At 45.6% G+C, this 13541-nt stretch overlaps 2 protein-coding genes across 2 annotated transcripts; one reads left to right on the plus strand and one right to left on the minus strand.

The window, feature by feature from the left end:
- Positions 1-433: 433 nt before the first annotated feature.
- ENH_00079290 (MAK16 protein, putative) lies at positions 434-3777 on the plus strand (the record flags this gene model as incomplete). Its single annotated transcript, XM_013583190.1, has 5 exons — positions 434-825; positions 1188-1311; positions 1843-1942; positions 3189-3497; positions 3719-3777. 5 exons carry the CDS (start codon positions 434-436, stop codon positions 3775-3777), a joined length of 984 nt encoding a protein of 327 aa, XP_013438644.1.
- A 1007-nt stretch (positions 3778-4784) lies between these two features.
- On the minus strand, positions 4785-8461 carry ENH_00079300 (hypothetical protein, conserved; the record flags this gene model as incomplete). Its single annotated transcript, XM_013583191.1, has 5 exons — positions 4785-5769; positions 6200-6256; positions 6576-6708; positions 7172-7794; positions 8031-8461. 5 exons carry the CDS (start codon positions 8459-8461, stop codon positions 4785-4787), a joined length of 2229 nt encoding a protein of 742 aa, XP_013438645.1.
- Between the last annotated feature and the right edge of the window lie 5080 nt (positions 8462-13541).

Here is a 13541-nt window from a genome sequence, read left to right on the forward strand (position 1 = left end):
ATTTATCTTCATTTTAATTCTCGTTTAGGAACATTTGAAGGCAGTATTCTTCCGACTGCGTCGAGCTTCCTTCGTTAGCTGGCCGTGCGCTGCAAAGATGGCAGCGGCGGACTGCCGCCTTGGCATGCGTCGAGTGGGCGCCTTGCCGCGGGTTTGCAAAGAGATCACTGCGCAGAAGAAGAGCATTTGGTGAAGTTTGAAAGTTTGCGTTGAAGGGGCCTCGAAGTGGAGAGAAGAGGAGCGAAGAAGAGCAACGGAGCGCCGAAGACTGCGTCTTGGGCGTGGGTCGTTGGGGTCCTTGGGGCCCCGGCTTTGCAGCGGTTTCTCTCTTTCCCGCCGCCGACCTCCCGCAAAAAGCCTCCCAATTGTGGAATTAAAGGGATTTAAAGGAAAGAAAACTCGAGTATTCTCCGTGGAAGCTCTGTCGGCGAAAATGCAGAACGACGAGCTGATCTGGAGCGTGGTGAACAAGCACTTCTGCGCGTTCAAGAAGAAAACGGACAAAGAAGACATGTGCAGGAACTTGCACAACGTGACTGGCAAGTGCAACCGCGTGAGTTGTCCGCTGGCCAACAGCCTCTACGCCACTGTTCTCGAGCAGCAAGGCAAGTTGTACTTGTACTTGAAAACGGCGGAGAGAGCCCACCTGCCCAGCCGCCTCTGGGAGAAGCTGAAGCTGCCCCGCAGCCTCAAAGAGGCCAAACACTTCGTGCGAATTCGCATGCAAAACGAATACCCCAAACACCAAATCCAACGCTGCCTCCGCAGGCTCATTCGCCTCCGCCAAATGCTCGACAGGATGCGCAGGCTCGAGCTCAAACCCAGGTCAGCAGCAGCAGCAGCAGCAGCAGCAGCAGCAGCTGCAGCAGCAGCAGCAGCTGCTGCTGCTGCGGTAGTTCTGCAGTAGCTGCTGCAGCAGCAGCTGCTGCTGCTGTCGCTGTAGCAGGGCACGCAGCACTCAACAGACAGACGCAGCCGCAGCAGCAGCGGCAAGAGAACCTGTGCAGCAGCAGCAGCAGCAGCAGCAGCAGCAGCTGCTGCTGCTGCTGCTGCTGCACTGCCGAGATGCGGTGGAAGAGTGGAATTCGGTGGGCTTTGCTGCTGCGTCTGCTGCTGCTGCTGGGTTTGCTGCTGCTGCTGGGTTTGCTGCTGCTGCTGCTGCTGGGTTTGCTGCTGCTGCGGAACAGGGAGAAGCTGGAAGGAGTGAAGAAGAAAACTGAAAGGAGAGAAGCAGCAAGAGAAAAAAAAGCACTTCGTGCTGCTCACATCGAAGATGTCATTGAAGACGAACTGCTCAAAAGACTGCACCAGGTGAAGTTCCGGAATTGAATTTTGAATTTTTGAATTTTTGAATTTTTTTGAACTTTTTTGAACTTTTTGTTTTCTTTTTGTTTTGTTTTTCTTCTTGTTTTCATATTTTTGATTTGTTTTCCCTCTTGGTTCTTTTTTATTTCATTTTCGTCGTTTTATTTCTACTTTTGCTTTCGTTTTTGCTTTTCTGAAAAATGTTCAAAATAGGAATTGAGTTTGCTGTTTTTGTTTTTTTGTTTTTTTATTTTCTGGAAAGTATTGAAAATAAGAATGAGAATAATAATTCAATTAATTAAATGCTTTTGTTCTTAGCGACCTACTTTTGGTGAAGTTCTTGAAGTTGAATTTTCCATTATTTTCAATTTATTATTCTTCTGAAAAGTCGAAATAAAACCAACAACTAACAATTGAATTAATTAATTGAATTCTGAAAACAACCGAAATAAAAATAAAAATAAACAAAAATAAAAATAAAAATAAAAATAAAAATAAAAATAAAAATAAAATTCAATTCTTTTCTTTTTGCTGCAGGGGGTGTACGGAAACCTCTACGAAGAACACAGAATGCCAGCAGAGGCGGAGCAGCAGCAAGAAGACCCTGAAGTTACAGAAGAAAAAGCAGCAGAAGCAGGTTAGGGTTTAGGGTTTAGGGTTTAGGGTTTAGGGTTTAGGGTTTGGCGCTTTTGACTTTCGCCCGTGCGGGGGTTCGCGCTGGTGTTCCTCAACGAGGGTTTAGGGTTTTGACTTTTGCGTGAGGGTTTTGATTTTGCGTGAGGGTTTAGGGTTTTGATTCGGTGCGAGGGTTTAGGGTTTTGATTGTGTGCGAGGGTTTAGGGTTTCGACTTTGTGTGAGGGTTCCGTTCTTTGACTTTGTGCGAGGGTTTAGGGCTCCGATTTTGCGTGAGGGTTTAGGGTTTTGAGTTTGTGTGAGGGTTTGAACTTTCCATTTTGCGTGAGGGTTTAGGGTTTCGATTTTGCGTGAGGGTTTAGGGTTTTGATTTTGCGTGAGGGTTTAGGATTTTGATTTTGCGTGAGGGTTTAGGGTTTTGATTTTGCGTGAGGGTTTAGGGTTTTGATTTTGCGTGAGGGTTTAGGATTTTGATTTTGCGTGAGGGTTTAGGGTTTTGATTTGTTGTGCAGATGCTTCTTCTTCCACAATTTCCCGATTTCTTTCTAATTCCCTTTTCCACCTTGTCTTGTTTTTGTCTTTTACTTTTTCTTGTTTAGGGTTTAGGGTTTAGGGTTTAGGGTTTTGTCTTGTTTTATTTTTGTCTTGTTTTATTTTTGTTTTGTTTTATTTTTGTCTTGTTTTATTTTTTCATTCTTTTTTGTCTTGCATTCCTTTTGTCTTCTTTGCATTTTGTTTTTCTTGTGTTCTTTTTGTCTTGTATTCTTTTTGTCTTTTATTACTTTCTTGTCTTGCATTCTTTTTGTCTTGTTTAATTTTGTTTTGCATTCTTTTGTCTTGTATCATTTTGTCTTGCATTTTTTGTCTTGTTTAATTTTTTCTTGCATTCTTTTGTCTTGTTCAATATTTTGTCTTGCATTTTCTGTCTTGTTCAATTTTTTGTCTTGTATTATTTTCTCTTGTTCGATCTTTTGTCTTGTATTATTTTGTCTTGTATTATTTTGTCTTGTTCAATCTTTTGTCTTGTATTATTTTGTCTTGTATTATTTTGTCTTGTTTAATTTTGTCTTGCATTTTTTGTCTTGTATTATTTTGTCTTGTATTATTTTGTCTTGTATAATTTTTTGTCTTGTATTGTTTTGTCTTGTATTATTTTGTCTTGTTCAATCTTTTTTCTTGTATTATTTTGTCCTGTGTTATTTCGTCTTGTATAATTTTTCTTGCATTTTTTGTCTTGTTCATTTTTCAGGTTCGATTCGCTTCGAAGCTGCCGCGGAGGCGGAAGAAGAGCCGCAGCCGTCGGCGTCGGACTTGGGCTCGGATTCCGATTTGGAAAGCGAGGACTTTTCCTTTTCAGATTTGGACTTGGAGTCGGACTTGGAGGGGGAAAAAGGCGAAAAAGAAGCTGAAGAAGAAGAAAGCGAAGTTGAAAACGAAGTTTCCCTCGAAGACATTCAGCCGGTGGTGGAAAGCAGCAAAAAAAGAAGAGCTTCCCTTCAGAAAGCTGAAGATCGGCCGCCAGTTCCAGTTGCGACTTTGCGCAGACAGGCGGCAAAAAGTGGGGAAACGAAACAATTCCAAGAGCTTTCGAATTGCATTTTGTGAATTAAACGGCAGTTTAAATTCAAAAGTTCAAAATATTTCTTCTTTTTTCCAAATTTCAAGTTTTCCCGAAAAGCGGCGCCGGCGCTGCGCGGGCAGCTGAGGTGTACGTACACCCCAGATGGACCCCGCGCTCACTTCTGCTTTCTTTTCTGTTTTCTTTTCTTTTTATTTCAGGACGAAACACTCGAGTGCGGATTGAATACGAGCCGGAAGCCATGGCGGAGGAAATGTGAGAAGTTCTTTGTTTTATTTCAATTCATTTTGCAAACCCTAAACCCTCGATCTTGAATTGCTGCTTTCGCCGAAACCCTCGGGACAATCTGCGCAGCTTTTGTCACTCTCGCCAACAGGGACTGCCATTTGCGGCCTCTGCCGAATATTTAGTCAATTGAAATTAATTTCTTTTTTTTGAACTTCAACTTTTGAACTTCAACTCCAGAAGCAAGTCCCGGGCTTTCGCCGGACTTGTGCGCTGCTGCCCAAGCCATTCCACCACTGCAGCAGCAGCAGCAGAAAACTCCAATTCTGAATTTTATGCCTTTTTGAACTTCAACACTTTGCTGCGCAAAGCTGGCCCACGCCCATGCTAGCATTAGCAGCAGCAGCAGCAGCAGCAGCAGCAGCAGCGCATCTGCCTTCAGCAGCAGCAGCAACAAAACCAGCAAGATCAGCAGCAAACTCAGCAGCAGCAGCAGCAGCACAGCAGCAGAAGCAGCACAGCAGCAGCGAAGGCAGCATCAGCTGCAACGAAGCTATCAGCAGCAGCACTACCAACGACAGCAGCAGATGCAGCAGCAGCAACAGCAGCAAAAGCAGCAGCAGCAAAAGCAGCAAAAGCAACAGCAGCAGCCTGGAAACTCGCGGGCCACGGCTGCAAACATTAATGCAAATAAAAAGCGACCGTTTAACGCCAACAGTCTACGGGCAGTTGAGGTGTACGTACACCTCGTTGCATGCATGCGGCTGCGGCCCTTGGGGTGTACGTACACCCCGTTCCACGCATGCGCGCCTCCGTTGCTTTTGTTTCTTTCCGCAGTGTCAGTTGCAAACAAATGGAAACAAAATAGTGAAATAATAATTAATTAATTATTATTTAATTAATTATTAATTAATTAGTTACTACATATCCCTTTGCAGGCTGTAGTGACACCGCGCGGTGCATGCATGGCTAAAGCTTTCGGGTGTATCGACAGCTCGTCGCTGCTGCGGCTGCGCAGCAGCGACTGCTGCAGCAGCTGCTCTAGCTGCTGCTGTTTTCCTGCTGCTGCTGCTGCTGCTGCTGCTGCTGCTGTGGGGTTTGCATGGGCGCGTACTGGCGGTACATTGGGGGGCACAGCAGCTGCTGCTGCTGCAGCAGCTCCTGCTGCTGCTGCAGCAGCTCCTGCTGCTGCTGCAGCTGCTGCCACCGCTGCTGCTGCACTGGCAGCTGCACTTGCTGCCAGGCCGCCGCGTCCGCAGGGATGGGTGCGAACTGCTGCTGCAGCAGCTGCTGCTGCAGCAGCTGCTGCTGCTGCATCTGTTCACTCTGCACCGCAGGGAAGACAACCGCGCCCGACCTGCCGTGCTGCTGCTGCTGCTGCTGCTGCTGCTGCTGCTGCGGGTCTGCAGCAAAGTAGTAAGAGGGCCCCATGAAGTAGGCATAAAACGGCAGCAAATTCTTTGTGCTGCGCCAGCGGCAGCAAAAAGTAATAATGGAGGCCCACCAAGAAACTAAAGCAAGCATTAGCCACCCAGAAGCAACAAAGGGGCCCCCTGCTGCTGCTGCTGCTGCTGCTTCTGCTGCTGCTGCTGCTGCTGCGTCGCTGGTGTAGGCCGCAGAGGCCAGAGTCAAAGCAGCGTCGTAGCAGCCGTGCAGCAGCCCCGGCAGCAGCACGCTCTGCAGCAGCAGCTTGCAGGAAAAAGGGTTTAGGGTTTGCTGCTGCTGCTGCCAAACCTCAGCCACTGGCGGCGTTGCTGTTCTGCTGCTGCTGCTGCTGCTGCTGCTGCTGATGCCGTCGTCTGAAATGTGCACCACGCGCGCCTCCCCCACTGTCTGTACACCCTGGCCCTCCAGAAACCCTTCCTCTGCTGCTGCTGCTGCTGCTGCTGCTGCTGCCACCGAAGGGCCCCACGCGCCCGAAGCTGCTGCTGCTGCTGCTGCTGCTGCTGCACTTGCTGCTCCTGCTGCCAGCACAGAAGCCGCAATCCCAGTGTTCGCCACGTGGGAAGGAATCGCCGTAAATGCCCTGACACAAACGCACACTCCGACAACCTAAACCCTAAACCCTAAACCCTAAACCCTAAACCCTAGAAACGAAACTAGTTTGGCTGAGGAGACAAAAAGATGGGAAAAAAACGGAAAATAAAGACAAAACACGACAAGGCAAAAAAGCAGCAGCAGCAGCATTTACAACAGCAGCACCAATATTAGCAGCAGCAGCGGCAGCAACAACAGCAGCAGCAGCAGCAATACCAGGAGCAGCAGCACCACCAGGAGCAACAATACTGGTAGCAGCAGCAGCAGCACAGTCGGCTGCAGCAGCACCACTTTTACCAGCAGCAGCAGCAACGCCAATAGAAGCCGCACTATCAGCAATAGCGGAAGCAGCAGCAGCAGCAGCAGCAGCAGCAGCAGCAGCAGCAGCAGCAGCAGCAGCAGCAGCAGCAGCAGCTCACCGAACCCAAGCAGTGGCTAGGGCCATTTCCATGTCGGACTTGGAGGCGAAGACATAACTGAGGTTTTCAATTGTTGCAAATCTGCAGCAAAAGCAAAACACCATTAAAACCATTTATTATTCTTTATTCTTACTATTACAGCAGCAGCAGCAGCAGCAGCAGCAGCAGCAGCAGGGGCAGCAGCAGCATTCGCATCGCAACTAGCAGCATTAACCGCATCATCAGCACCAGCAGCACTGTTCTTCGCAGCAACAGCAGCAAAACTACTCCTAGCAGCAGCAGCAGCAGCAGCAGCAGCAGCAGCAGCAGCAGCAGCAGCAGCAGCAGCAGCAGCAGCAGCAGCAGCGCACCCTAGTGCAGCACAGCAGCCCCCCACTACCATAGATAAAGGGTGGGGAACATAATGCTGCAAACAAGACAGCTTGCCCCCAGGGGGCCCCCGGGCCTCAGCAGCAGCACTGAAGTGGCCTTTGCGAACTCTTCGGAGAATCCAATGCAGAAGATCATGTCTGGAGAAAAAAAGAAAAGAAAAGTTAAATAAATAAATAAATAAATAAATAAATAAATAAATAAATAAATAAATAAATAATAAATAAATAAATAAATAAATAGTTTGTTTATTTAGTTGTGCTGCTTGTGGCTTCTTCAAAAGAGAAATGCAGAAAGTGCATTTCTAGCTTTTGTTGCTCTTGCTTGGCTTCGAGCCAAACCCTAAACCCTAAACCCTAAACCCTAAACCCTAAACCCTAGCCGCTGGCAAACCCGGCCAAACCCTAAACCCTAGAACCCCCAGCCGTGGGGTGCAGCAGCAGTAGAGAAGGCAGCTCACCCCAAACCCTAAACCCTAAACCCCACACCCTAAACCCCAAACCCTAAACCCTAAACCCTAAACCCCACACCCCAGACCCTAAGCCCCAACCCTGAACCCTAAACCCTAAACCCTAAACCCTAAACCCTAAACCCTAGACGCACAGAGGAAGATGAAGAGCGTGCAGAGGTAAAGATTAGGGTTTTGGTCTTCGGCGAATTTGCTGCTGTGGACTTTGCTGCTGAAGATGAGGGAGCTGAGGTGTCTGTACACCCCACGGCCCGCTGCAGCGCAGCCAGCAGCAGCTTTTTTTTCGAGAAGTCCTTCAGCAATTAAGTTCGAAAAAAGAGACAAAACAGCAAACAATCCTTGCTGCTGCTGCTGCTGCTGCTGCTGCTGCTGCTGCTGCTGCAGCAGGTGCTGCTGCAGCAGGTCGCCGTGAACGCCGTGCTGCTGCTGCTGCTGCTGCAGCAGCAGCAGCTGCTGCTGCTGCTGCAGGTAGCTGATCCCCGCCGTTCCCGCTGCCGCGAAAGGCGCGCCGCCCACCCCGCCGCCGCCGCCGCTGCTGCTGCTGCTGCTGCTGCTGCTGCTGCTGCTGCTGCTGCTGCTGCTGCTGCTGCTGCTGCTGCTGGGAGAACCCCCGCAACCCCGCAGCTGCTTCCCAAACAAAACTGCTGCCAGCAACTCCAACCCCACCGCCAGTAACACACTCGAGAAGGCCCCGAAGAGCAGCAGCTCGAAGGCACTCAGCCACCGCAGCCGGTGGGCCCCCGCCAGCCACTGCAGCCTGCAGCAAAAATAATAAATAAATAAATAAATAAATAAATAAATAATTAAATAAATAAATAATTTAATTAATTAATTAATTAATTAATTATTTAATTAATTAATTATGGAGGGGAATTGAACGGATGTGTTGATGTGCGTGGCGTTCGGAAAGGCGCAGTGCAGCGCCCGCTGCAGCAAACCCTAAACCCTAAACCCTAAACCCTAAACCCTAAACCCTAAACCCTAAACCCTCACAAGCACATCAGCGCGAGCCCTGGCGTGACTGCAGCAATCAGCAGCTCGAGGCCCCCATAACCCCTCAAATGAACAGCTCCAAAGAGCTGCAAAAATAAAAGTAAAAATAAACAAGAAATCACAACAACCCCACGAACAGCTCCCAGGCAGGGCCAGCGGGTCCTGGGGGCCCCCCCGGGGGCCCCCGGGGGCCCCCAGTGGCTGGGGCTGCTGAGGGGGGCCCCCAGGGGCCCCCCCAGGGGCCCCCCCAGGGGGCCCCCCAGGGGAGGCCCCAGGGGGGCCCCCAGGGGGCCCCCCAGGGGGGCCTCCTGCGCAGCAACCGCGGGGGAGCCGCGGGGGGGGCCCCCCATCAGGGGGCCCCTCAGGGGGTGGGCCTCGGGGGGGCTTTTGGGGGAGCCCAGGGGGCCCCCCGCGGGAGAAGGAGGAGGCATGGGCCCCTGGCTGTTTGGAGAGATTTAAAAGTCCCCTTTTTTGCGTTTCTGAAGACTTTGTTGGGTTTTAAAATTAAAAAGAAAGTGGAGTGGAGGCTGGCGAAGAGAAAAGGCGTTTTGGTTGTCTTTGGAAGTTGCTGTGCGGCTGTCAGCGCAGCAGGTGTGCAGACAGCGCGGAAACGAGCCGCGCAAGGCACATTGGACCGCCAGCCCGGGAAAAAGAGAATAAAAGAGAAAAGAAAGAATAAATTAATTCAATTTGAAGACTTTTAGTGGAATTTCGCGGAACAAACGCCGGGCTCGCCGCCCCTGGCTGTTTGAGCGCCGCCACCAGCCCGCTGTCCGTACACCCGAGCCGCCCGCAGCCTCATGCTGCCCGCCGACGCCCTTTCCGCTTTTCTTCCAATTCAATTCATTTAATTCTTCAAAATAAAACTCAAATGCGGAAAAAAGGAGAAACAAAACCCCCAAAACCGGCGGAAGGCTCCGCACGCCGCCGCAGGCGCAGCCGCCACCGCCGTCTAGCCGCCAACTCCCTCAGCACTATTTCCCGCAATTCCGCCGCTTTTTCCCCTCAAATAATCCACTTTTCAAAGTCCAAAAACACTTTTTTACTTTTATTCCGCAAAAAGCCGCAAAATGCTGCTTCGCAGCTCTCGATTGCATGCATGCAGCTGCTGCAGCTGCGGCAGCAGCTGCAGCGGCTGCAGCAGCAGCAGCAGCAGCAGCAGCAGCAGCAGCAGCGAGGCTGGGCAAGAGGATATTTGGGGGTTTTGAAGGCTTTTTCCACTTTTTTATTAAATAAATATAAATAGTAATTAAAAATATAAATAAATAATCCTTAAAATGCCATTTTAGTCCATTTAGATCTTCTTTTCCCTGCTGCTGCTCGCCGCGCGTGTTGCAGCGCCCAGCGAAGGCACACTAGTAATTACTTTGAATTCAATTGGTCGGATTTAATTCATTTAATTAAATTATTTTAATTTTATTTGTTTTAGTCATTTTATTTCACTCAATTTGAAGCAGCTAGCTGAGCCGTGCCCCCGTAAACCGCCCCCAATAAGAGGGTTTAGGGTTTAGGGTTTAGGGTTTAGGGTTTAGGGTTTAGGGCTTCGTGACGAAAGGCTGCGCTGCGGGTTGAAACTCTCCAAAAAACGCACTGGGCTAGGCAGGGCTGTCGCTAGCCAGCTAGCTGGCGGGCTAGCTAGCTAGCTAGCTAGCTAGCTAGCTAGCTAGCTAGCTAGCTAGCTAGCTCGATGGCTAGCTTGCTGGCTAGGTAGCTGGCTAGGTAGCTAGCTAGCTCGATGGCTAGCTAGCTAGCTCGATGGCTAGCTAGCTAGCTAGCTGGCCAGCTAGTTGTCTAAGTATGAAAAGAAAGAGCAAGTAAACGAACAAATGGCAAACAAACAAATTAAATAAAAAACAAACAAACAAATAAATAATAAATAAATAAACAAACAAACAAACAAACAAATAAATAAATAAATAAATAAATAAATAAATAAATAAATAAATAAACAAATAAATGAGCAGATAAATAACTAGTCCTTTGCTGCTGCTGCATCTGTCCTCTTTTTAAAATCAGAAAGTTGAAAAAGACAAATTATTTATTTTATTTGAAATTAAAAAATAAAATAATTCTTTTAAAACTGTAAATAAATAAAACAATCTTCAAAGCTTTGTTTTCTTTATTTGCTAAATACAATTATTTTAAATAATGCATTTATGCAAATAATAAAATAAATATAATTAATTTAAATAATGCACTTGTGCAAATAATAATGCAGATTATTTGTTTAGAATAATATATTTAATGTAAATAATGTTTATAATGTTTTAATTCTTTTATTTATTATTAGTTAATGTTTAAAATGCACTTATAGAAATAACAATAAAGTTAATTTGTTTGATATAATATATTTAATGTAATTAATATTAGTAATGTATTTATTAAAAAAGACAGTAAATTATTTGTTTTATTGAATTTAATTAATTTAGATAATGCATTTATGCAAAAAGTAAAAAGGATAAAAAGTAAAAACATACTTTGAATAATATATTTAAAATATTTATGAATGATAGTAATTTAAATAATACATTATTTGAAAATATAATTTAAATAGATAATGTAATTTTAGGAAATAAAATTAATGTAGATAATATATTTATTCGCAAAATAATTTAAATAATTTATTTTTATATAATGCACTTAATATGAAGAATAAACTTTTATTTAGTGTAATTAATAATAAACTCTTTATGCAGAATATAATTAATATAAATAGTTTATTTTAAATTGCAATTAATGTAAATAATGTGATTACAAATAATCCAATTAATGTAAATAATTAATTTAAATCATAGAGTTTAGTTTATAATAATAAATACAGCCAACATATTTATCTATAAAGTATTAAAGATAGTTAATACATATATATATTGTAATATATATACACATATTAAATATATAGTATATATATATATGTTTGTACACAGAAAAGATACTAAAACTAATTAAAAGAAGCTTTAATAAATTAAAAAGATAAATGAGAGGAGATAAACACAAAACAAAGAGTGCATTTCTTTCTTTATTTATTTTTTGAATTTTAAAAAAGTCGAAAAACTTAAAAAGACTTTTTCTCGGAATTTGCAGTGTATGTACAGCGCATGCATGCGCTGTACATACACTGCAAATTCCGCGAAAAAGACGAAGTGTACATACAGTGCAACTGAGGACTCAGGGCCATCAAATGCATTAAAGTGTCAATTAAATGAACAACTTTGAGGACTTATTTACGAAAATAAAGTGAAAAAGGACTAAAAGTATTTTTAAATCCGGGGCTGCCAGCAAAGGCCTATTTATTGGCGAGGGAGAAAACCCGAAAGAACTTCTTCCCGCCTCTGCAGTGTATGTACACCTCAGCGCTGCTCTTTGTGCGGATCTGCAGTGTATGTACACCTCAGCACGGCTCTTTTGCAGGTCTGCGGGCTTCTTTGAAAAGAGAAATGGATCTAAACCCTAAACCCTAAACCCTAAACCCTAAACCCTAAAAGTTGGACTTTTTGGCACTATTTGACTTCTAAGTTGGCTTGTAGAGAAGAAAAGATTAAAAGAACTAAATAGTTCGTTTCGCCTTTTCAGCCAGCCGCCTGGGCAGTTGAAAAGGGAAAGTTGAATTTGAAAAGAATTTCGAGTGGTGGGGATGCATGCACCTGTACGTACACTGCAGCTGCAGCTAATCGCGCACATTAAAGGCGATTTTCTCCGTCTTTTTCGGATGAAAAAAGGAATTTAAAATGAAATGGAATGGACGAAGACTGCATGCGCATATTTACTGGAAAAAGCGGGAAAAATAAATACTTTATACCTGTCAGGTGCAGCAAATGCCCCCTGTGCAAGTGGAGGTTTCGCTATACATGGGGTGTACATACACCTGAAGTTGGCAGTCAGCGCATGCAGCCCCGTCGTGAAACAAAGGAGAAATTCGAAGCAGCAAAAGAAAGAAAAAGAAGAAATTAAAAGAAAAGGAACAGAAAAAGAAATTAAAAGTGGAAAAGGAAAGGAAATACAAATACCCTTTCCACCACCTTGGGGTGTCTGTACACCCCGGAGCTCGCGCGGCGCCCGTTCCGTTCGGGCGCCTCGCCGGGAATGGGAAACAAAGAAAGAAAATAAATAAATAAATGAATTAAATGAATTAAATGAATTAATTTTTAAATAAATAAACAAACTAATCCATTAATCCTCCATTTAATCCATTCCACTCGCGCAACGCCTCCCAGCAGCTACCTGGCGGCCGGCGGGCTCGCGCCGGCCGCTGCTGCTGCTGCTTGCGGCGGATCCCCCGCATGCTGCTGCTGCTGCTGCTGCTGCTGCTGCTGCTGCTGCTGCTGCGGGTGGTGGTGCTGCTGCTGCGTGCTGCTGCTGCTGCTGCCCGGGAAGAAGCAAGCTTGAGGCCTTATCAGCAGCAAACAAGGCCGGAACCTCGAAAGTCTAAACTGCTGCTCGTCCAAAATCTGCAGCAGCTTTTCTTTGTCTTCTTCCAACACCAAACCCTTCGAAGCTGTGTCTTTAACCAGCTGCAATAAATAAATAAAAAAAAAATAAATAAATAAATAAATAAATAAATAAATAAATAATAAATAAATAATAATAAATAGTTGTGAATAAATGGAGGAATAAATGAAGCAGAGGATGAATTGTTTATTGAGTTGCGGTCGGATCAAGCGCCGATACACCCATGAGTTGTTTCTCCTAAACCCTAAACCCTAAACCCTAAACCCTAAACCCTAAACCCTAAACCCTAAATCCTAACTCTCTGAGAATTTTACATCCTATTTCAAAGCCCTCACATAAACCTTAAACCCTTGACCCCCACGAACCTTGAGACCCCACTCCAACCCCCAAACCCTAAACCCCAAACCCTAAACCCTAAACCCTAAACCCTAAACCCTACTTTTATTTTTAAATTGAGCAGCAAAGTAGCAGCAACTTTGCAAACTGCAAACCGAAAGCAATCGGGATAACAGTCTCGAATGTAAAGAACAAATCTTTTGGCCGACAAGATCTGCTGCTTGTAGCTCGACCTGCACGCAAACCCTAAACCCTAAACCCTAAACCCTAGACCCTAAACCCTTAACCCCAAACCCGGGACCTGGGACTCCGGACTTCACGCTCTTGGACGCTTCGGGTGAAACCCTTCTTGAAGGCCGTTTGCTGCGCTCATGAATTCCAAATCCTAGGCCTTAAACCCTAATTTAGGGTTTAGGGTTTCCCGAAAAGGGTTTCGAAATCTCAAATCCTTCCGGGGACTTACGGACAAACCAAAGCCTTAAGGGATTAGAGCTTAAGGTTTGGGGTCTAGGGTTTAGCTTCTAGGGTTTGAGGCTTCATGCAAGAAGTTGTTTCAAATCGGTCAGTGGTTAGGGTTTAGGGTTTAGGGTTTGGCTAGGGTTTAGGGTTTTTCAGGAGCTCCTTTCCCATCAAAACCCTCATGTTTTTGCCGCCTTTCTCGAGCAGTTCCTCGTGGACATCCACAAACGCCAACAGTTGTTCCAAATCACTTTGACGCGGTTAGGG

This window comes from Eimeria necatrix, genomic scaffold (assembly GCF_000499385.1).
Source record: "Eimeria necatrix Houghton genomic scaffold, Enh_scaff848, whole genome shotgun sequence".
In the NCBI taxonomy this organism is placed as follows: Eukaryota; Apicomplexa; class Conoidasida; order Eucoccidiorida; family Eimeriidae; genus Eimeria; species Eimeria necatrix.